Below are 23,407 nucleotides of genomic sequence, written 5' to 3'. Positions count from 1 at the left end.
ACCAAACTCAGCGGTGTGCTTTTTCATGAGCATGCAGGTTCTGACATTTTAACTGGCGCTCAGCAAGAAATACCTGAAATTAAACCAAACGCAATAGATAAATAGGGATCTGTGCATGTGTGCAATCTGTGCATCCCTTTTTCTCACACATGCATGTGCACACACACACACACACACACACACACACACACACACACACACACACACACACACACACACACATACGCACACACGCAAACACGTTACCATGAAACAGTAATCACTTCCATCCACAGCTTCTTTTCCTTTGTTTTCATACCTTCATTTCCTGGACGTGCGTTAGCGTCCTACTGCCTAATACGAACTGTTCTGACCCCCACTGCATTAGCCAGGGGGGAAGCTTAGATTGCTGGCTGGATGAATGGTTAAATGGTTGAATGCTATGACTCATGGGCCTTGGAATCTCATCATAAACTGGGAAGAAACCATGGCAGTGCCAGTACCTCTAAATTAGTAGACTCTGACATTTTAGTGCAAGTCTATCTAAGCTCCTGGGGAGCTCTTCTGACATTAAAGCCAAAGTTAGTTGACCTTTATGTTTTGTCTTCACAGCTTGTACCATACACAGCGTCTGCAATCCTCATTAATCCTCCAGAAGGGTTTATTCTCACGTCTCTGAATTCCGATTCTCTCCCACCAAATTCTTCACCATGACTGAGCCACGTGCCTCAGCGTCCCACCAGGGGGAGCCAGCTGCTGGTAGGGGAGACTCAGGGGAACCTGTGGAGGTGGAATGTCCCATCTGCTATCAGGAGTACAACCAACACAACAAATGTCCCCGAATGCTGGACTGCCTCCACGTCTTCTGCACAGAGTGCCTCCTAAGGATCCAGCTGTGTCCCTGTGAGCCTCCGGGTGCCCCCCACAGCCCACCGTCCATCCCGTGCCCCCTCTGTCGCCACCCCACCCCACTGGATAGTGATGGGGACGCCCTCTCCCTGCCTTGTAACTCCCACATGCTGGCCCATCTGCCGCCCTTGTCCTACCGCCTGCCGGCGTCGATGACGGCTCGCCTGGCCACGGTCACCCAAAGAGTGGTGCTCTCCCTGGAGGCCACTAACACGGACACTCACTTCATCGTACTGCCCACTGTCAGCCTCCGTGTGCAGCAGATGCACCCCGAGGTGCTCCACCACGGCCCAGCTCCCGGCCTAGTGGGGGAGGTGGAGGTTATCCAGCAGCACAGAAGGACCCTGGTATGTGTGCAGCTGCTGGCAGTGTTGTTCTGGGTACTGTTTGTAATCTTATGTGTGATTGGAGTGGTATTTGGGCCTCATTTCTTCAACAGGAGACGGGTGTAGAGATGATGATGATGAAGAAGAAAAACTGAGATACTGGATCAGTCCCAATTTCAGGGCAGTGAAAAAATAGCCTTCCTCTCCTGCTTGACTTTGGGAAGGAAGGAAGGTCAGAGGGTCACTGTGGCTTAATATACTAACCAGGAATACCTCAGGTTTTTATGCACTTTTCAGGAATCATCTTCTGTAGTTTGTAAATTGTGTCTGTGTCATGGGTAGCCTACATAATTATCATTGTGAAGAAGGATTATTTGAAAGATTTCCATCTCATTACTTACATGTTTATGTGTTTTTCTTTTTGCCATTCATTTGTATGGATTGCATTCAGTTTGTGTTGTTTAAATCTAAATAATCGAAATAAATTCAGTAGCATACAGTCACCATACAGTACTGTAAGAGTTGATGTTCTTTTTTGTGTGAAAAGTATGCACATTTGTAATACTCCTACATTTCTATTCGTTTTGCTACTCGTTCATATTGTTGTTCCATGTTCCCATGTGATAGTCACTGTCTGGAGTTCATAGCTTGTTAACTAAACCAACTGTCGAATTTGTATACATTTTATCTAGGGAACCCATTGGGTAAAAAAACGAATCTTTGTTTTTGCCTTGGGAGACTAATTCTGTTGTAACTGTGTCTGTAGCATAGAGTATAAACTGTGGTCAGTAGACTGACAGAGAGCTCCCTCTAGTGGTATAGTTGAAATGTATCAATTTTCTAGAGAATTAACGCTAAAACAACCATCCTCCTTGATTCACAAGCATGTCATTCAGAAGCTGTGTTTTTGCCTTCCTTGTCCTCCATGATAATGTCATTAGTTTATCTGGTCGAACTGTACCGTGAAGGAAATGTTATTATAGTAATCCAAAAAGCATTTTCCTTGTGTAATAAACATTTCACAACGTTGCTGTTCCAAATGTGCACAGTGAGACAATCCTTTAATAATAATCATAATAAAAACCCTGAATGTTTCTGTCTGTTAATTTGTGAACATGGAAAACTTAACTGATCAATTTTAAGCTTATTTTTTTTATGTCTTTGGGATGGCAGATCTGGGCAGGGGGCCTGTTTGGATCGAGAGGAACCAAATGGAGAGTAGGGCTACAACTGGAATACATTTTTTGATTGATTGATTGAATACTTTATCAACAGTTTGCAAAAAAAAAGCACAGAGGTACAGATTTATACAAAAGGATGCTAAGAGGATAACCCCCAAAAGCCTATGGCTTATTTCCATTGAGGTCCTGTGTATTAAATTCATCGAGGATGTTTGCTTCCATTATGAAAACTAGTACAATTTTGAAGTAAAAATAAGTTTTAAAGTTTTACTTTACTGGAATATTTCCAGATTTATGTACTTTTATTTATTTCTGCTCCACTTCATCTTCAGAGGCAAATATTGTACTTTTACTCCACTATAATTATTTAAAAACTTTAGTTACTAGCTACTTTGTAGATTTTAATTATTATTACAAAACATACATTAACCACTTCAGCCCTATAGCTATACATTTCGGCCATTTGAAAATAGCCGATCTACAAGCTCACAATGCATATGTGACACATTGTGAGCTTGTAGATCGGCTATATTTTCAAAAGATTTTAATAAAATGTTTACATTTGAAAACTTGTGAAATGGGACATTCTGCATGATGAGTACTTTCTACGTTCGGTACTTTAAGTACATTTTGATACCAACATTTTTTGTACTTTTAAGTACATTTGGAATTCCGGACTTTAACTTGTAACAGAGTATTTCTACATTGTGGTGTTGATACTTTTACTCAAGTAAAACATTAGTACCGGTAGGCTCTTCTTCCACCACTGGCAGTAGGTGGGGGCTCACGCTGCAGTGTACGTAGGGGGGGCTCACACAGACACACACACACGTACGTCAGACGCCGCTACGTTGGCTTCTGGCAAAGTGGTGAAAAGTTTTCAGACCCCCTCCTCCCCTCCCTCGTCGTCCCCTGTATGTTTTTGTTGGGGGAGAAAAGTTGTTGGTAGTCGGTCTAGTCGTGTGAATGGAGCGTGTGGGTCGTTTTTAGCCCCCCGAAGGAAAGGGGGAAATGCGAGTTTTGGTCGTGTAGCGGTCGTACATCAAGTTTTTCCACCACGAAGCGTTGACGCTTTTAATTTTCTTTTTTTTTTACCGTGTCGAGGTTTGTGTGGCGAGCAGAGGAGTGAAAAACTCAGTGGCCATCGTTTCACCTCCTCGGCTCGAGCTCTCTCTCGTTAGCCACCTAGCTGCTAACTAACTAGCCACAGCATTCGAAGCTACCACCTCGCCTGTACTTCTTTTTTCCCCTTTTTGTGCTTGTTGGAACACAAAGCAAAACGTCGACAATGGCAGAAACCAAAATAATATACCACATTGACGAAGAGGAGACGCCGTATCTGGTGAAGATACCCATTCCTGCCGAAAATATCACTTTGCTGGATTTTAAGCAGGTCTTGAACAAGCCCAACTACAAATTCTTCTTCAAGTCTATGGACCAGGACTTCGGGTGAGTGGCAGTGATTCACAGAGGCGGCTGCTGTTGTGTGGTTTGCATGCAAATGATGGACGACACAAAAGAGAAAAGAGAGAGAAAGACAGCCTTGCAACGTTTTGTAAACTTTCTGTAACTAAAGGCCTGTCTAGAGAGCCTCTATAAAAGGCTGCATGATATGGAATGAAACAAGAAAAACCCAATCCAAAGTTGGTACAAATGATTACTCTTCTCCAGGGGTCGTTACTAGTTGATTTGCAACTTAAAAGGTTTTGTTTAGAGTCTGTGTTTTTATATTGTAATGCGAGAGATAATGTCACAGAGAGAGAGGGGTGTAGTCTTGTGTGTGAATGACTGCTGTACACTCAGAATCAACATCAGCCAGAACAATACTAGGGCCATTAACCCAACGCATCCTCAGCCCTGTGACTTGGAATAACAAGGGTAGATGTATGTCTAAATTGTACATACAATTATTATGGATGATTATAAGACTTTTCCATTTCTTAGGAGACCTAATCATTACAATGGGACATCATGGGAGACATGCATTCCCTCTCTCTCAGCTGCGTTTCTTCTTCTCCCCTAATCCTCGTCCCTCCCACCCCTCACTCCATCATCTTGTGAAATCCTCTGCTTTTCTTCCTCTTGGGAGAGAAGCCAGGGTTTTGTCTCCCTTTAACACTTTGGCCTGCCAGCCACCCTTTCATTCTCCTTCTCTCTCGCTTCCTCCCTCTCCTTTCTCTCAGCCTGAGACTACTCTGGCCCTCAAAGAGCTGTCTCCTCTATCAATTAATCTTTTTTTTTCTTTTCCTCTGGTGGCTGCAGCTAACAGTGCATTTTCCTGGAATGGAATGCATGTTTGTGGTGAATTCACCCTGCGAGACCCTTAGGGCTTCTGTTAAATGCATTGTACTCCTGGATTAGTATTAACCTACCATTTTCCTCTTTGGATGGCACCAGCATGGCTATGCCAAGGAGACAAGGAACACAACATCAAACCCAAAGCTCGGATGAAACTGCAGCGTTGGCTTTTGAGTAGGCTGGGCTTGATGGATACTGTTTTGAACCTGGTCTGTGCATAATCTGAATAGTTGGGATTGGGCGGTAATATCTTTTGTGTCAGATGTGTTTACACACTACAGGCCATGGTTTTTCTCAACAAGTGAGAAAGGTATACCCTGATTGGTAATTGTCCCTCAAACTTGTCTGTCATATTTTATAAGTATAAAATAAGAAAGATAAGTGATTAGAATAAATTAAATGCGTTATTTATGATGAATGCAAAACTTTTGGTTTGTGAAGCGGCAATATGAGTAGATGGTACTTTGGTGGTGTTTGGAGTCCATTTAGAGTATTATGTATTGTATTTGGAGCAGCCTGTTTAATATAAATATTATTTGTGCAGAGAATTATTTTTTTCCCCCCCACGGCACTTGCCAGCAAGCCGTGGGCATACAATGCCAAATCAGAACACCCATGAACGAACTGCAATGCTGCCCGTAGAAATTGGTGTTGTTAGGCAAGCACATGCCTTAAGCCTGAATGGCCATTGGCCACACCACTGCGCCGGGGGCTTTAACTTTAACGTATTTGTGCTTCTATCTATGAAACATATTCACACTTAAGAGCCACCCACGTCCAACTATCGGAGAGAGAGTCCCCAGTTCTTAACATATCTTGCACAGCCTAGGTCTCATCTGACTTATATCCAACTGACTTCAGATGAACATTTTCAAACATAGCTCTGAGTCAGCTGTCCAATCAAAGCGGGGACATATTTCCCCCCTCTCGGCCAGGACTGTCTAATAGTGTGTGTTTTCATTTGCCCTAGTATGAGGCCAGCTGTCGGCTGGAACTGTGTGTGTGGCAGGGGGAGATACATGGAACAGAACAGGCCAGGACAGAACCTGTGTGTGTGTGTGTGTGTGTATTCCCAACCTGGGCCTGGGCAGAGGCCATTTGCTGGCTGTCTACAGCAGACTCAACAAGGAATGGAGGGAGAGAAAGCATAGGGTAGTGCATGTATAAGTATAGGTATTGGGCATGCCACTGAGTGTGTGTGTCTGCGCACTGGTGGGGTGGCCAGGGAATTGTATTCGCAGGATTAGCGAACGGGCTAGAGAGAGGAGAGGCTGTGTGTGTCTGTGTGTGTTTGTTTGGGGTGTGTGGGGAATGGGATTAACGGTCCTGAGGAAGGGGGGGAAATTGCTAGAGCCAGGGCAAGAATTTCAGGTTTCAGAATTCCAGCGGGACGCAGCATATTTGAGGGCTGAGTGTGTGTGTGTGTGTGTCTGTGTGTTATTCAATGCATTTTAGAGCTGGTGTGAAATGGACAGTGAAGTCACTTGTTTGTTTGGCAGACTGGGGCTGAGGTATGAAGACAATTACTCTCTTAGGGGTAGAATGTTGCATCTGTGTCTTCCGTTCTGGACACAATCCCTCATAAAAGCGAGAGTGGAAAGAGGGAGAGAGAGGCAGATCACGAGGAAAATAAATGGGAAGAGAGTTTGTGAGCTGACGTTCACATAAGTAGGGCTGCAACTATATTTTCTCAGCAATTATTCCATCGATTACTATTTTGATTAATTGAATAATCTTGATTCTTGAAGTGCGTTTATGATGATTCTTTAAAAAAAAAGTATATCAACAAATTTGTTTTTTTTTTTCAACCCCCCATATTAAAATGTATTATTTTTATAATCAATTAGTTCGATTAGCCGTTGCACTCCTACAGACAGGCACGCATACCGGTGTACATAAGACACGGGGACACACACAGGCTGCTTTCCCGCAACAAACCCTCCCTAGTTCCCACAACAATCTCGGCGTATGCTAACACTCACCCACAAAAACCAGCACTCAACAGCTGCCCTAGCAGCTCGCTTACATTACACACAAGAGGAGGCGCAGTGGCAAATGAAGCTGAAAAAGCTCTTCAGGGAAGTTAAGTGTCCCTCTATGTAGCACTTGTGCCCAGCCCAAGTCCTAGTAAACTGCCGTAATCACATGGTGGCAGGCTGCCGCGGAGAAATTACATGGCCAAGGAGGCTGGCTGTTTGTCTGTCCCGACGAACATGAAGAAAGAGGTGGGAGGAGGAATGAATAGCGTTGTGGATGTCAGAGGCTGGAGTTTAAGTCCAGTAGTGGCAGTCTCTGAGACGTTATATTGTCAGGAGGTGTGCTTGTATGTGAGTTTTGGTAATAAAGTTGAGTCATTTTGCAAAGTGGGACAAATACTCCACGTGTGTGTGTGCTTCATGCGTTTTTAGTGCATTGCTGTTGAAGACATTCCACTTGTATGGCGCCGCTCATTCGCAGGGGCAAGCAAGTCGAGTGTGTTTATTCTATACCCTAATATATGCTGTTGATTCATGCCAACAGTGTACTCTAGTTACTGACTCTCTCTCTCTCTTTCTCTCAGGGTGGTGAAGGAGGAGATTTCAGATGAGAGCGCCAAGCTGCCATGCTTCAACGGCAGAGTGGTGTCATGGGTAAGATATATGGCAAACGAAGTGTCATTTTAGCTTTGAGGGAGCAGGGCTGCGGACTCATTCAGAAGTGTCTGAATGATGGTAAAGAACTCAGCAGCATGGCTCCTTCTCTCAAAAGTCATAGGAAATAAAAGTATTCATCGGCTGTTTATTGAAAACTTTTTTCTTGTGCATTTGCCCAGACCACCCCGACACAACAAATCTTGCCAAGTTGATCAACTGCCATAAAATAAAGTAACTTCATATTGTGTTTCATGGTGCCACATCATCGCTTCTCTTTCTCAAGTGGTACAAAGTGCACGCTTTTCAGATGCAACATATCCTCCTACAATTTGGTGAAAAATATCTTGGAAATGATTTCCCAATAAAAGCTCGCTGACCAGGATTTTATAGTGCAGCCAGGTTGGAACAATAGAAAAATGGACTCTGCAGATCCATGGGTGAAGTATCCTCAGATGTACAGCCACAAGGCCAAGTGTGGCTTAGCAAAGCCAAGTTGAAATTCAGCGCTGTACTGGGCACTATATTGGCGTCAAAAGTTCCCCTACCCATGACATGTTCTATGAAGTATGCACATTACACTGTGACTGCTCATGGAACATGTGGAGCTAATAGGGCTAGAGTCACTTAGCTGAACCAAGCGAGGGGTGAGTGGGGTAGAATAGAACCAGTAGAGGTTTATCAGTTTCATTAATGCTAGAAAATGTTCAAGTGTACAGTAAGTTGTTAGTTTTATATGCAGTACATCATGTTGTCAGTTACAGTGTGGCCGTCGTCTGCCAGATGAAAGCTCAGCCTTTCCGATCTGTCGGAAGGTCTGCGGTACTCCACCCTACAGGTTACATTAAGTGAAGACAAAACATTGAGACTTGGCCCAGATAAGCAGGCTTGGGGCTGAAGCATCTGTTAAGTGCATAAGAGAACGAGGGAAGGGATTAAACAAGAGGAACAAAGAGAGGATACCAGAGGGACTGATATGTGATCTGCAACTTCAAGACGGATGGAGGCAATCTCAGAGGACGAGTGTTCGGCAGTCACAAGGCCATTAGCTGTGGACGAAAGGAGTAGAGACTATTGACTCGATAAAAGAGAGTAAATGTTAGCCTGTCTAATCTACGTAGGTTGAATATGTTCCAATTGGCAAAGCAGTGCTGCTCAGTAGAAGCTTTTTCTTTTATCTGAATTGAGATCCTTCAATATCACCAGGCCAAGCCTGATGTGAAATATGAATCTTGCGTACATTCTCAAATGCTCAGCACTACTGTGTTGATAAGGACATTAAAATATTTGCACACTTAACACAATTGAATAGATATATTTAATTTCATGTATGTCTTTCCCTTTTTTGGTTGTAAGTTTGAGGGAATGAAATGCCTTGTTAAAAATAAGTTTAATGTAGCTAGCGCTATGTTATTACATTGTGTGTGTGTGTGTGTGTGTGTGTGTTGGTTGTATAATGTAGAGAGACAGGTTAAGTGTAGTATAGCATTTCAATATGCCCTTGAGACACCCATCTGAAAAGAATAACAATGTTTGTGTGGCAAAGTAATTGACATCTTACCCCTGCCCCCCCCATCTCCTCTCTTTACCTCCACCATTCTCTCAACCTGTCCCCCCCCCCCCCCCTCTTTCAACCTCAATTTGTTTCAACTTCTTCTCACCTCTTTCGTGTGAAAATTTCCCATAACACTTCTCTGTCCTCAATCTCATCCTGCTCTGGTTTCTATGACTCTCCCTCTTCACACTTTCACTCTACGCTCGCGCTCGCTCGCTCTCTCTCTCTCTCTCTCTCTCTCTCTCTCTCTCTCTCTCTCTCTCTCTCTCTCTCTTATTATCATCATCAGTTGGTATCTTCAGACACTCCGACAGCAGAGCTCCCAGCGGTGGTGCCTCCCCCTGCTGAGGTGCCCCAGCCCTCGCCCCCTCCTCCACCGTTGCCCCCTCCACCTGCAGAGAGGACGGGGGGCATTGGAGACTCCAGGCCGCCATCCTTTCAGTGAGCACACACACACACACACACACACACACACACACACACACAGGCACTCTGGCTTTCTCTCCACACAGTGTGATGATGAATTAACCTTATTGTCCACCTGCCACAGTGTCTGTAAAATCTATAATAAGAGGTAAATGCTTAGCAAATATGGGGGAATGATGTCATTTAAATTGTGGAAAGTCTCAAAAGATACAAATTTCACTTAACTACAGGGGCCCTAGCGTCCCTATTTTGGGGCGAATATTGAGCGACAATAGCCAACTCTATAAGCTCATAACGTGAGCTCACACCATGCTGTAGGTCGTCTATTCTCTGCCAAGGGATTTAGTGTAGCTGGGAAAAGGAGGGGGCCTAGTGTAGACCCCTGGGGGGCTCCTGTCAAATAAGTATATAGGTCTACGACGTTAATAATAATAATGAGCAAGAGACTGCAGCAAACTGCAAGTCTGAAAATGGAACTTGACAGCCAGCCTAGACCACATGCAGGTGTTGGTGAAATTGAGGCAGTGATTGTGATGTTCTGATCACTGGAGACTCTCTGGGATGTGAACGGTTTGGTGGGAACAGTGTTGCTTAGACCCGCAAGCCACAATCGACTGTCGACAACACAAAGCACCATTCAGCCCCTCCTCAAAACACTCATCCACACCCTTCACCAGCAGTCATAATACTGTAGGTACTGTATCCACCACCAGAACACCTACCTCATTCAACCGAGTATCAGGTTCTCAGCCATTAGCAGCGACACAACAGCCTATATGAACTTGATCTCCAGCCTGGGCCGCCCGCTCACATCATCCACGGAAGTAGTCTCTGGGAACAGCCTTCCGAAGCAATCTGTCAACAAAATATACAACAAACAAACCCCAACAAAACCCCTTAAACCGTAGTGATTCTCAACCTTTTGAATTTCAAGGACCGCCAGTTTGATACCATTTAGTTTTTTATCTCTGGGACCCCGATCTACACTATAAAATCCTCCGAGTTTATTTAACTCTGAGTTACGGGTCCATTTAGTTCCCGTTTGTACACTCTGAGTAACAGACCCGTAACGGTCCATTTTCACCCCTGGTGGTCCCCGGATCCGACTTTGAGAATCAGTGCCTTACAGCTCCTCCAGTGGTGACAGTTGCTCGCTGCTTCTCTTTGTATGGGTTGATGTCATGTAGGTGTTGTCATGCATGATCTGGGCCATATTAAATGCCCTGTGAGGTTTATGGGAATATGGTTGTAAACTATTTGAACCCTAGCGTCCCCATGGGCATGTCTCACAACACAACATGACACTTTGTGAGCTTGTAGATCGGATATTTCCGGCGAGGAGATTTGGTGTAGAGGGAAAACAAGGAGGGAGCCAAGGATAGACCCCTAGGGGACCCCGGTCAAGAAAGCATATAGGGTTAAAGTGCTTAAAGGAAAATTCCACACTGGGAGAGTCTCTTGCCATCAGTATTTAGTCAGCTTTTCTTTGGGAGGAGTTCTTTTGTGGTGAGATGTAATCAAATATTTTGGGGGGGTGTTTTGGTTACTTCATTGATCACTGCTACTTCAGTTAGCCATTTCCTATGTTTCCCAGAATGGTGTTCAACAGTGTTTATGATTATGCTACGTTTTATGTTTTAGATCACTGAAAAATACTCTCCTACTAAACTCCAGCAGCTGCACTAGAAATATTACTATATTATTATGTGACATGACATCATTTTGTCTAGGATTGCGTAATTATTTCACTGTAAAAACAAAAATACACAGAAAAACAGCATGGCCAATATCGGTCTTTAAATCGTTTCATGGTGGATTTTTCTGTGATGTATTTTTTTGTAATCCTCTGTAGTGTAGGCTGTCTGTTCTGTTCAGTACGGCTTGTGTTTTGCGCTGTTATCTGACAACAGTGTGAATCTGTGTGGGGGGAGCGGGGTCACAGCTCCTGATATCTTATACCTGATATAAAAAACACGTCTGCGTCTAATACCGGCGTGACTTCCTCTTATCGACAACTTCAGTCTTGCCCACATATGGAGGGACACTGTATCTGAGAATATGAATTCACGAAATGTGAAAAATATTCACACACAAAAATCACAATGTGAAGAACATTCGGGTATTGACTTCCATGGGTTATTGGCAGCAAAACATTTGGCACTGATTGGTGTAGTGGTTAGTGAGATTAGCCTCAATTAGCACAAGGACACAAACATCTGGGGGACATGCAGATGAACGAGCTTCTAGACGGCTCACCTCATTGGTGCCATGCCGTAAAAATCAGATTTTCCAGGTGGAAAGTGGTCCGGCTGCCATTGCGGATTTAAATCCTACACAGTCTGGATGCAATCCAGTCATGAGGCTTGTGTGTGTCTTAGCGTGTGCATGTAGAAAATACAGTAGAATACATGGATAATAGAGTGGTACTAACTCCAGTGGGGATTTCATAGTCTGATTTGATGAGTCTCTTCTCCTTTTCTGTGTATACAGTCCCAATGCAGCAGGCAGTGTGGAGACCCTGGATGACCAGACGGAGACTGAGTCTGTGGTCTCCTTCAGGAGAGAGAGGCCGAGACACAGAGAGAATATGGAACAACACGGTGAGAATCAGTCACACAGCGCACTGCACCGCGACACGCTCGGATAGCATCTGAGAACTCATTGAAGACTGAGAACTCAATCAAGATCTGGCACGCTCCCATCCTTCAGTCAGTGCAGTGATTAATTCAGTACAGTGATATGATCAGGGAATGAGGAGAATTGAATGTGCTTCATCAGAGCGCTTGTTTTATTTATGGAATTGCACAGCAGGAAAAGGTAAATCCCGACATGAGCGAACATGAAACTTCCATGTTGGCAAACATGAAACTTTGACGGTGATCCTCTTGAGGGCTCTTTTTTTGTGATTATTCAGTCGATTGCTTTTTCGATTAGTTGAATAATCGTTTGTTTTTTCATACATCAATGAATCGATGCATGAGATTTTTTTCCTAATTATTTTATAATCTATTAGTCTGATTAACCATTTAAGCCCTACTTTTGTCATACAATGGTGTTGTGCAAGAATAATGCAATGTTTTGTGAGCCTGTAAATCTGCTGTAATTCTTTTTAATGAAAAAAAAATCTAATTTGATTCAAATCAAATATATTTTCTTTTATAATCGATTAAATCAATGGTTCAATTAACTGTTGCATCACTAATCCTCTCTTGTCTGTGTCTTCTCAGGGCCACGGATGAATGGCCAGACCCGCTTGGAGCGCCACCTAGCGGGCTACGAGAGCTCCACCACCGTGATGAGCAGCGAGCTGGACACAACCAGCTTCTGTGACTCTGAAGACGACGACACCATGAGCAGGTGAGGGACAGGGGAAACGTAGGAGGAGAGGAAGGTGGAAGGTTGTCTGTTTGCCGCAGCAGGAATGCACCCGGGCTGCTTGGGTAATTTCAGGAGTCAGGAGCTAGTCTGGCTTCATGCTTGTTGATATTCCATTCTTAAGTTATCCATTCTTTCTTTGCATTTAACAGATGTTTGATAGTGGAACTGGTGAACAATGGAAGTTAACAGTCGGCAGCAGCCCAGCTTTGTAGGGAAAAAAAACAGACTGTATAGCCTTCAAAAGCTGTTAAAGTGTTTTAAGAAAGGTGACAAATAAATGGACATAAATAAAATATAGGTAGATTTAAAAAAAAAAACATTCCCACGGCTAATTGTATCCCCAAGCAGGGACAAGGATGGCAAAGTTCAGCTCACCTTTGGTCTTTAGCCTAGATTCCAGAATGGCACTTGAGACTTTGACCTGGCTCAGAAGAGCTTAAAGGGATCTACGATTCAGCTAGGAGGTAGACCTAAGGGAGCCTTAAATGTAAGCGCTAAAAGCTTGGGTAACACAGTAAAGCATTAAATCAATAAAGGACTAAATCAGTTATGAGATTAGAGGGAGATAATAGTTTGGGGTTTTTCTGCAGTTAGTTAAAAAGAGTTAAAACTCTTATTTAGCTGCTCTAAAACCTCCATCGCAGCATCCTCTATTAGGAACCGACAGTGACAGTTAATGTCTCTGGGATCCAAACACACAAAGTTTGGAAAAAACCTTTAATGGATTCCCATTAAAGGTTTAGGTCTGCGTCGTTCTCCATTGACCTTTGACCCTTTGTTGAACTTGTAGGTTCAGCAGCTCAACAGAACAAAGCACAGCCTCCAGGCTTCTCAAACGCCACCGCCGACGCAGGAAACAACGCCCCCCTCGCCTGGAGAGGGTGAGTACAGCTCCCTTGTATTACTAGCTAGTGGAGATGCCTCCTGTCCTTGTACATAAAAAGAAGAGGCTCTTGTTTTTGTTAGTCATTACTTTAAATTCACCAACCCCTTTGCTTTTCACATTACATCCTTTGAGACAGTGCATTGGCTAAAGGATGAGAGCTTAATGCTCATTTAAGACACTTTGGAGAAAGAATAGTAGCTCGGGGCAAGGAGTTATGTCAGTGTGTTTTTATTGTGTTTCTGAACCATTGTGTTGTGTGGTAATTGTGCTGATGCCATTGATTCCAGGCTTCATCCTTCAGCAGTGTAACGGACTCCACAATGTCCCTCAACATCATCACTGTCACTCTCAACATGGGTCAGTAGGCTCCTATTGTGTTGCTCTTCATGTTTGAATGTCAGTGCAGCAGTGTAGTAATCGATAACCTAAAAGGACCAGTGGATTTGCATGTTGAGGGGTGAAACATGTTGGCTTTTTAATCGATGTAGCCATGCTAATAAAAGCTGTTTAACCACGCCCTTTTCCTGCTCTATGGGCGGGGTGCCTATAATATTATTTCAGTTCTTTTTTGGACTTCCTTTCTCATAATGCTTTTGTTCCTGTTGTTCTGTACCAGCTATATATTTTCTGCATACAATTGTTTTTTTATCACAGAGCACCCAGTATTTATGCTCCTGCAATTTATGTTATCGTTGTGTAGTAATTCAGTTGAAAGTGTGGCACTTACGTAGTAGGTCTTATTTTGCCCACCAACACGGTTCCCTTGTGTTCCATCTCCACAGAGAAGTACAACTTCCTGGGCATCAGCATCGTGGGCCAGAGCAACGAGCGGGGTGACGGGGGCATTTACATCGGCTCCATCATGAAGGGAGGGGCGGTGGCTGCAGATGGACGCATCGAGCCTGGGGACATGCTGCTGCAGGTGAGGACAAAGAGAGACGCGTATATGTACTAGTCCTAAATGCAACTCACAGTAGAAGACTGTTGTTTTTAACAACTTAATCCCTGGCATTCCAATTTTGGTCATGTCATTTAGGGGGGGGGGGTGCGTTGTGAGCTTGTAGATTGGCTATTTTAGAAATAATGAATCATTCTTTTTGTGGTTAAGTCGCTTAGTGTTTAAGTGGTTAAATAAAGTGCTGGGTTGGGTTACACTCAGTAAGAACCACATATTCAAAATCTTCATGACGGACAAAATGTTTGTGGTATTCCAGTGTCAGATGAAATCACATTCCTGTTGATAAGATGTTCAGCTTAAAGGTGATGTACTGCTTAGTCAGAGCACAGTGGCCTTTCCTTCAACCCATTGGTCTGCTGCTGAGTGTCAAAGCAAACAAACTCTTCTTTGGTCTGCCAGCTCAAGAGTTTGCTTTTTATTCCTTTCTCCCTCTCAGGTCAACGACATCAACTTTGAGAACATGAGTAATGACGACGCGGTACGGGTACTGCGGGAGATCGTACACAAACCAGGGTGAGTGGTTGGCTTCTTGCATTTATTGCTAATGAATGGCGGCCTAACGCAGTCCAGAATCTCGAGTTTCTATTTGCAGACAGGACCTTGCTTAATGGTCAGTAGATGATGATTCTGATCCTCACTGTGTTTTCCAGGCCTATTATCCTGACAGTGGCTAAGTGCTGGGACCCCTCCCCGCAGGGGTACTTCACCTTGCCTCGCAGTGAGTACTACACCTAAACACAGCCTCCTATTGGCCTACTAGCTTTGACTACGACAGACTGTACCTAGGGGCTGTCACGATCGTGACATTTTACTTGACGATTAATTGTCACACAAATGATTGCGATTAACAATTGTGTTTTTGGCATTGAACGTCTGAACATGTACTGTAAATAAAAATGACATTTCGTTTGACTTTTAGGCTGCATAAAGAAAAGTTTCACAGGGCAGATTTGACAAAATAACCTAAATATACATGTAATGACTGACATATTGAATAGTTTTATACTTTAAAAAAAGATTTATATAGTGGAAGTAGCCGATCTACAATCTCACAATGTGACGAGTTGTGCGCTTGTAGATCTGCTATTTCTAGAAAAATAAGATGATTGCAATTATTCCCAAAAAACTCCGATCATATCAAATAGTTGCGATTAGGCGATTATGTAGTAACTGTGACAGGACTAACTAACTGTACTCTTGATATTTTTTCTGAATAAAAGACCAAGCGTCAATCTCTTTTGTGTGTATGTGTGAGTTTAGATGAGCCGATCCGGCCCATAGACCCGGCAGCGTGGGTCAGTCACTCAGTGGCTCTGACAGGGGCCTACCCTCCATACCCAGGCAGCTCTTCTCTCAGCACCATCACTTCCTCCTCTTCAGTCACCGAGACCGAGCGTAAGCACCGTGCCCTCCTACCTCAATCCCTGTATACGTCTGTCTTTGTTCCCCCCTCGTTTTCCATGTAGTCCTGGACCTGGTACACGGCTATATCCATGTTCCGTTTCTGCACCTTTGTCGGGGCTCATTGGCTGTCCGTCTGTCTGTCGGCATTGCACTGTCTGACGTTTAACGTATATCCTTCCCATTGTAAGCTGCCAGGTATCTCTGTCAGCGACCTTGGCACGAGAATCGCCTTTCACATCTGTCTTTCTCCTTTTGTCCCTCGCTATCAACTCTTTCATGTGATAAACGACGTCTGCCTCGCTCTCTGCCCTTCTTTGATCTCCGCATTGGATTTCCATTCTTTCCTTTTGCAGCCACTTAATCCCATCCCCTCATTATTTTCAGGCTTTGCATTCTTTCACGTCTCCTAATCTTTACACCTCTCGCTCCTATTTCTCCGTCTGCCTTTATAAACACAACATTCCCACCTGTCTTGTTCCCCTCCTCCCCCTCTCTAGGTTTCGATGACTTCAACCTGTCGCTGCACTCTGACATGGCCTCGGTTGCCAAGGCCATGGCTTCCCCAGAGTCTGGACTGGAGGTCAGGGATCGAATGTGGCTTAAAATCACCATCCCCAACGCTTTCCTTGGTAAGATGTCAGAGAGAACAGCCAGAGCACATTAGGTGCATGTGCGCGTGTGGCCCAGTGTTCACAGTGCTGGCATTATTCTCCAGGAATCAAGAGCATGTGACTCTGTTAAATCCCCACAGAGTATAAATGCGACGGGCAGTTTGACAGGAGATGTTATTGGTTAAAATTGAAATCACATGATGGTGGATCACATGCAATAGTTAGGGTACATTACATGCCTGTCCATTTTACATTATATATATATATATATATATATATATACACTGTAGATATATAGATAAAAGATGTGCATGTGTTTATGATTAGCACAACAATGTATGTATGATATGGTCTGTATTGTGTATTTTGATTCTACGCCATCTTGTACAGTTGAATTTCACTTTGAAGTAGTTAAGCTATTTCAGATTAGAAACATTACTTTTGTTATTTAACACTTGCAGTCCCTTGTTGTTCTCCTGAGAGATATTTGCTTCTAACTTGAATGAAGTCACAATTATATTGGTCAAATAGTCTTAGGAAGCATTGCTATACCTAATATAGCAATGTCTCTTTATGGGACTTCTGAAGGGGATGAATATCATTCTCATATTACTGCTCCCTTACCACTAAAAGAAATCTAGCGGTGGAGCCTTTTCGCAAAGATGACTGTTTATAATTACAGTTACATTTTATACAGGAGTGCATGCAACCAAATGCATGTTTGTATTTCCAACTGTCTCATGTCTGCACGCCCAGGCTCAGATGTGGTTGAGTGGTTGTACCACCACATCGAGGGTTTCCAGGATCGCCGTGAGGCTAGGAAGTACGCCAGCAACCTGCTGAAGGCCGGCTTCATCCGACACACCGTCAACAAGATCACCTTCTCTGAGCAGTGCTACTACATCTTCGGAGACTTCAGCGACTGTGAGAACTGTAAGTAACTCAACTTAAAGGGGTAGTTCACCCCCCAAATAACTTTTTTTCTATTGATTACTCACCCCATGGAGCCTTGAATTCAAGGATATTTTTTAGTTTTTGTCGCATTCCTTCCTTTATTATTTGATTTTAATAAATTTAGCCCCATTGATTCCGGTAGGAGACACAAATGCATTTGTGTCTCCTACCGGAATCAATGGGGACACATTTATTATAATCAAATTATTGGCTTAGGAATGTGACAAAAACAAAAAAATATCTATGAATTCAAGGCTCCAGATGGTCAGTAATCAATAGAAAAAAAGTTATTTTGGGGGTGAACTACCCCTTTAAGCCCCTTTCCTACTTGCACTGAAAGCTGTTCAGCGACTCGCAGTATTCCATATTGGGAACGGCAGCGGTTTCCACTTTATTTTGTTCCGTAAATCTCCCCACTCTCAACCTTGTATCAATTACGTTACTCTTCACCTGCAGCGGAAGTGGGAATGAAAGTGTCAGATTTCTGTAAAGTATGGCCTTTTGTTCTGGGAACAAAACAGTTGAAAACCTTTTTTTTCTTTTTCAACAATAACCTAAAGATTCACATTCCCTTAATGACTTTCACGTCTGTGAACTATTTGGGCAAGGCAGTGGCCAGTTTACTGTGATCTCTAAACGGACATGGTGATCGTTATAATCTTCACCCATAACAACAAAACTACTTCACACACACTGTTAGCCTGTGACAGTGATATGCGTCGATGAAGTTGACATTTTCCTACGTGGAAGAAAATCAAGTAAAGAATCCTCTTTGCCCAGACTGCATCCCGGGGAGGATTTCTGTTCATCCCAAACACATCATTTAGAATAGGCTTGTGTGTTTTAGACACCTCTCACATTCACAACTTCTCCATAAAATGACTATCCACTGCCTTTGCCGTATGCCATGTGGAAGAGGGGCTTTAGAAGGAAGCACTGTCGCTGAATCACTTAACCACTTAAACCCCAGCATGCCTATTCTGGGGGGGAACATTTGCCAAAAATGGCAAATCTATAAGCTCAAAACGGATCGCATTGCAGTTGTAACTCTAGTTTCACTTAGTAGAGGGTTTAAGTTGTTAAATGCAAGCAAAGTAGCCCCCTAGATCAAGAAGATGCACCCTGGGGTTGTTTGTTGTTGGAAAAGACAATCCTGTGACCAAGAGGTCACAAGTCGAGTGCCATTTGACACGGTGTGTTCCTGGAGTAGTTCCAGGCTGCAGCTGCGGTCTGACCTCTGGTGACAGGCTTGTGCTTGTGCAAGATGACTGTATCATTTCGTCTGGCAGAAACCTTATGGGCCCTATCTTTTGCTGTCTTACCCCTTATCCCTAAACTTTTTTGCCATTTTTTTAACTATTTTGAAAAACATTTTAAAATAGTTCAACTTGCCCATCTACATCGACATGTTGTGAGCTTGTAGATCGGCTATTTGAACTATTTTAAAATGTTTTTCAAAATAGCAAAAAATGGCATTTTTTCATAAATGAATGCCTTCTTCATCGTATGAGAAATGAAATAGCTGATCTACACAAACTACGCATTGCGTTGTGAGCTTGTAGATTGTCTATTTCCGCCATTTTTGCAACTCTTTGAAAGTTTAAAGTTTAAGAGCTTGTGACTAAATAATAATGACATTGCATCCATTGCAACACAGTTTATTTTTTCCTGAAATGTAACCGTTTTGGACATACAAGGTGATTGCCCGACAGCGACGATTTGGAGAAACAACATCTTTATTGTTACTGTGGATAATGTGTCTTATGTGGTGCTTTAAGATTCCAACCACAAAGCACATTCATTTTTGTAGCTTAAGCAAAACGTGTTGTAGCTTATATCTACAAAAGTATTCTTGGTTGCTGAGCTTGTTTAAGAGAAACCTCGCATGATTCCTAATTTCTTTCTCAAACTACTTTATGTCCCTCATTAATTAATCTTCCTCCCTCTCCCATCCCTCCCAGACATGGCCAATCTATCCCTGAATGACAACGATGGCTCCAGCGGAGCTTCGGACCAGGACACCCTTGCCCCTTTGCCGCTCCCTGGGGCCTCCCCGTGGCCTATGATGGCCACCTTCCCCTACCAGCCCTACCCCACACACCCTTACTCCAGTCAACCACCGCCTTACCATGAGCTCACCAGCTACAGCTACACCCCCGGCAGCACTGGCAGTCAACACAGCGAAGGTGAGCTTTAAAACCACTTAAACCCTATACTTGTTCCCCTCCTTTTTCCCCCTTTACGTCGAATGTCTTAACAGAAATTAGCCGATCTACAAGCTCGCAACCCGGTGTGTTGCGACAGTGTATTGTGAACTTGTAGGTCTAGTGATTTTCGCAGACTGTTTTTCTACTGACATACCCAGGATAGGGATGCTAGGGCTCATCACCAACATCGATGAGTTCCCAGATAATAAACACTGTACATATGGTTGAATGGACTGGAGATGATCACTAAACCACCCAGCCATGTTGCCCAATATTGCAACATGGCTGTTATTTATTTCCGTAATTCATTTTAACTACAATTAACATGTTTGTACACATCACATGTACAAACATAAATGCACAAAATAAAATGGGTAATTTAAAAGAGTAATGACATTAATAATAACACAATAACACTAGAGGGATGGATGTGTTCACCCTGGTACATGAAACGCCTGACCAGTTCTGCCCTGCCACATAAAGGTGTGTACTAACAAAGTATAAGCCACGTTGACAGGGATTCTGTAGTGGTTTCACAAGGCTTATGATGTTGGCACTTTTTGTTCAACAGACTAATGTCCACAATTCAGCACACTTTTTTTTTTAACGATGTTCTGCTACAAGAAAAGCAAAATAAGTATTGAATAGCTCTATATTGTGATTGTTTATTCAGTAACCGGGCTATCCCTGTTTCTACAGCTGTAGTGAAGAGAAAATACATTTTCAGGTTGGGATACTAATTTTATCAAATCAGGAGAGATGACTCATACAGGTCCAGGATACTGGATAAAGATTTGAAATTGGAAGATGAAACAAATAAGTGAGCAGACAAAATTGGAACTGGAACACTATAAAATTGAAGCTGATAAATGGGTTCTCTCTCCTGAGTAGATGAAATTATCAACCCACCTGAACATTTATTTTCTGTTCACTAAAGAGCTGGAAAGACGTGGAGACCCCTGTTTCTGAACAAACATTCTATCGCAATGAATACTATCAGAATAAAGAGCTGTAGTGGCGCTTAGCGTTAGCGCTGTCGCCTCACAGCTAGAAGGTCCTGGGTTCGATTCGCCTGATGGAGGGGATAATGTGTTCCTTCCACGTGGTACGTCCTACCGGGGGATAAGAAAAAAATTATAGAGAGCTGTAATCCTATGGGAAAAAGCTTTGGAAATCTGTCCAGGGAACTACTTAGCCCTCCATTCCATTCACAGAGCTGTGTGTTTCTGTCTGCAGGGAGCCGGAGCAGCGGCTCGACGAGGAGCGAGGGTGAGAGGCGTCGCAGCAGTAAAGGTCCAGGCAGCACCGTGGGGGGAGGAGGAGGAGAGAAGTCTCCCTCTGGTGGGGGCGGAGAAGAGGGACGAGCTGACTCTCGCTCTGGCAGCGGCAGCGAATCGGAATACTCGACTCGCAGCAGCCTGAGGCGTGGCCATGGCTCGGCCACGCCCAGCGAGCACAGCCACACCTCCTCGCAGCGCTCGCATCACCACCGCATGCCCCAGCCGCCCCACATGTCGCCCTACCCGCCCGGAATCCCGCTGCAATACAACCCCATGATGGTGATGATGGTGCCCCAGCACCCCCACCCGGGCATGGGCGGCCCGCACCCTCACCCTCTCGCCCAGCAGATGCCCGGGGGCGCCCTCCACCCGGCCCTGCTGCCGCCACCCTCCTCCAATGCGGGAGGACCTCCGGGTGCCCCCCCGACCCGTGACCTAGGCAATGTACCTCCGGAGCTGACCGCTTCGCGCCAGTCGTTCCACCTGGCCATGGGCAACCCCAGCGAGTTCTTTGTGGATGTCATGTAGTTGGAGGAAGGGAGGAGGTTGGGTGTTTTTGTCCCGGCGTCAGTCTATCCTCATGCGAGTGGCCATTAATGGGATGCTGGTGTGTGATTTCCACTTGTGTTAATGGCCGAGTGTCAGGTGGTAGCTTTTGATTTCACAAGGACTGATTGGATTGGGGTCATGTGATACAAATTTGGTGAGAACAGGGTTTAAGAAAATTATGAAATTAAAATTAATTTACAGCGACAATATATGTTGCCACGTCGCTGTTGGGTGGAAACCTTGTATGTCCATAACCGTTACTTTTCAGGAAATTAAAAAAGAACCTTGGTTAAATATTTATAAAACCCACAGACAGACTTAACCACTTTCACTTTCAAATATTTTCAAAAATAGCAGATCTACTATCTCACAACACACTGCCATGCTACGTAGTGTGAGCTTGTAGATCAGCTAATTTAGTTACTTTTGTGCGTCACTGTTGTATGCCAAAGTATCACATTAATTTATGAAAAAACATAACAAGTTTGAATATGGAGATACAAGGTTTCTGCCCGACAGCAGCGATATGCAACATTTTGCCATTTCCCCGTTTCCAAATAGCATTAATTGTAAAAATTGCTCCTTCAAACCTAAGCGCAGAAACACTAACCACTTTATAATGTATAATCTTGTAAACGAGTCAACAAAGCGGTGAAGTGATTGATGTCCACTGTATGTATCCGTTCACTTGTGGCTTCCAACCAGACAGGGAGTGTCTTGTTAGGGACCAAGTTTTCAAGATGTCCAAGCAGTAATCAACATGTTTTCCCTTCCAACAGCCGGCTAGGAAAAGCAAACAGTAGTGGTATTTCTTTGATGAATCAGTTTATGGCCAAATGGGACCAAGTGTCCATAGGCTCTGTTTTACACTCCCCACAAAAATATAAATGTATGATTTTAGGAAAGGTGATTGATCTCAAGTCAGTGTTCATTGTCCAACATCACCTTAGACCTGCCAAACACGGAAGCACACTGACCACACTTCAACACTAGAGGGTGCCAAGCACATTTATTTGAAATGGAGGCGATCATCAAAGCTTGTTTGTGCATTAGTTTGCCAGACATGTTGGCATTACCAGTGTAAATCATGAGTCTCTGAGTGCCTTATTTTTCACGGTTTTATAAGACTATTTCACTTACGATGGTACACAAATGAACTTGTATTTTTTGTGTCCCAGCAATTTTCAATGAACTTATTTGTATATAACTACAGTACTACTCTCATGTAAATGCAACTCTACAGAATAGTGACTCCAAATGTGAAAGAATTTAGGTCCAAGAATGACAGGCAATCTTGTGTTTAGTAATCACTGTCTCTAGACCTAGTTGTCAAATGACTGTTATTGTGAAGAGTACTGTACCATGTTGTTCTATATGGGACTGAGGAGTTGTAAAGGTACTTGTGCGGTGAGAGAGGACGCCTAAAGCGGTACTTTGGGATTACATGTTAATGTATTTCTTCAAAATAACTGTGATCCAAATGCCCCAGCTCCCTATTCATATGTTGTATGTTACTGACCTGCATTATTCAACCATTTCATTTTCGTATGAGTGACTATATATAGATCATGTATAACCGACCCATAAAGGTGCTAAATGAAGAGTCAGCATTTCAAAGTAATGAAATTGACAATGTCACATTGTTTGATTTTCATATCATCACCTTTTTGTTTGTGTATTTGAGAATAAATTTGATATATACTGACTTTTCTTCTTTTGTCTTCCAAGGGATTCACATTCACTCCAAAAAAAGAATGAATACCAGAAAACGGCTCGGTCAATATGAACAACCAGAGAATCACACAGTAAATTGGAATATATTTTTGTAGAATGGAATGTTTGCATTTAAAATGTATTTCATAAGTTAACTGCTTTT

General features: G+C 43.4%; 2 protein-coding genes across 3 annotated transcripts; both read left to right on the top strand.

Moving 5' to 3' along the window:
- Positions 1–689: 689 nt before the first annotated feature.
- Positions 690–1,544, top strand: LOC308101471 (uncharacterized protein; the record flags this gene model as incomplete). The annotated part of the gene is made up of 1 exon (XM_080450888.1): positions 690–1,544. The coding sequence occupies one exon, from the start codon at positions 690–692 to the stop codon at positions 1,338–1,340; it is 651 nt and encodes a 216-aa protein (XP_080307014.1). The 3' UTR covers positions 1,341–1,544.
- Positions 1,545–3,272: 1,728 nt separating this feature from the next.
- dvl2 (dishevelled segment polarity protein 2) lies at positions 3,273–23,236 on the top strand. 2 transcript variants are annotated; one of them, XM_080452107.1, is made up of 15 exons: positions 3,273–3,844; positions 7,254–7,323; positions 9,168–9,319; positions 11,795–11,904; positions 12,532–12,661; positions 13,473–13,563; positions 13,856–13,925; positions 14,351–14,490; positions 14,963–15,039; positions 15,177–15,244; positions 15,787–15,921; positions 16,428–16,559; positions 17,298–17,474; positions 19,457–19,681; positions 20,939–23,236. In XM_080452107.1, exons 1-15 carry the CDS (start codon positions 3,684–3,686, stop codon positions 21,508–21,510), a joined length of 2,310 nt encoding a protein of 769 aa, XP_080308233.1. In that variant the 5' UTR covers positions 3,273–3,683; the 3' UTR covers positions 21,511–23,236. The 2 variants fall into 2 exon arrangements, with proteins under 2 accessions (XP_080308233.1, XP_080308232.1); XM_080452106.1 differs by having other exon boundaries at positions 15,177–15,247; positions 15,778–15,921.
- Positions 23,237–23,407: the final 171 nt, after the last annotated feature.

Source organism: Gymnoscopelus braueri (assembly GCF_963280865.1).
Source record: "Gymnoscopelus braueri genome assembly, chromosome: 15".
Taxonomy (NCBI): domain Eukaryota; kingdom Metazoa; phylum Chordata; class Actinopteri; order Myctophiformes; family Myctophidae; genus Gymnoscopelus; species Gymnoscopelus braueri.
This window is presented reverse-complemented; position numbering and strand designations above follow the sequence as displayed.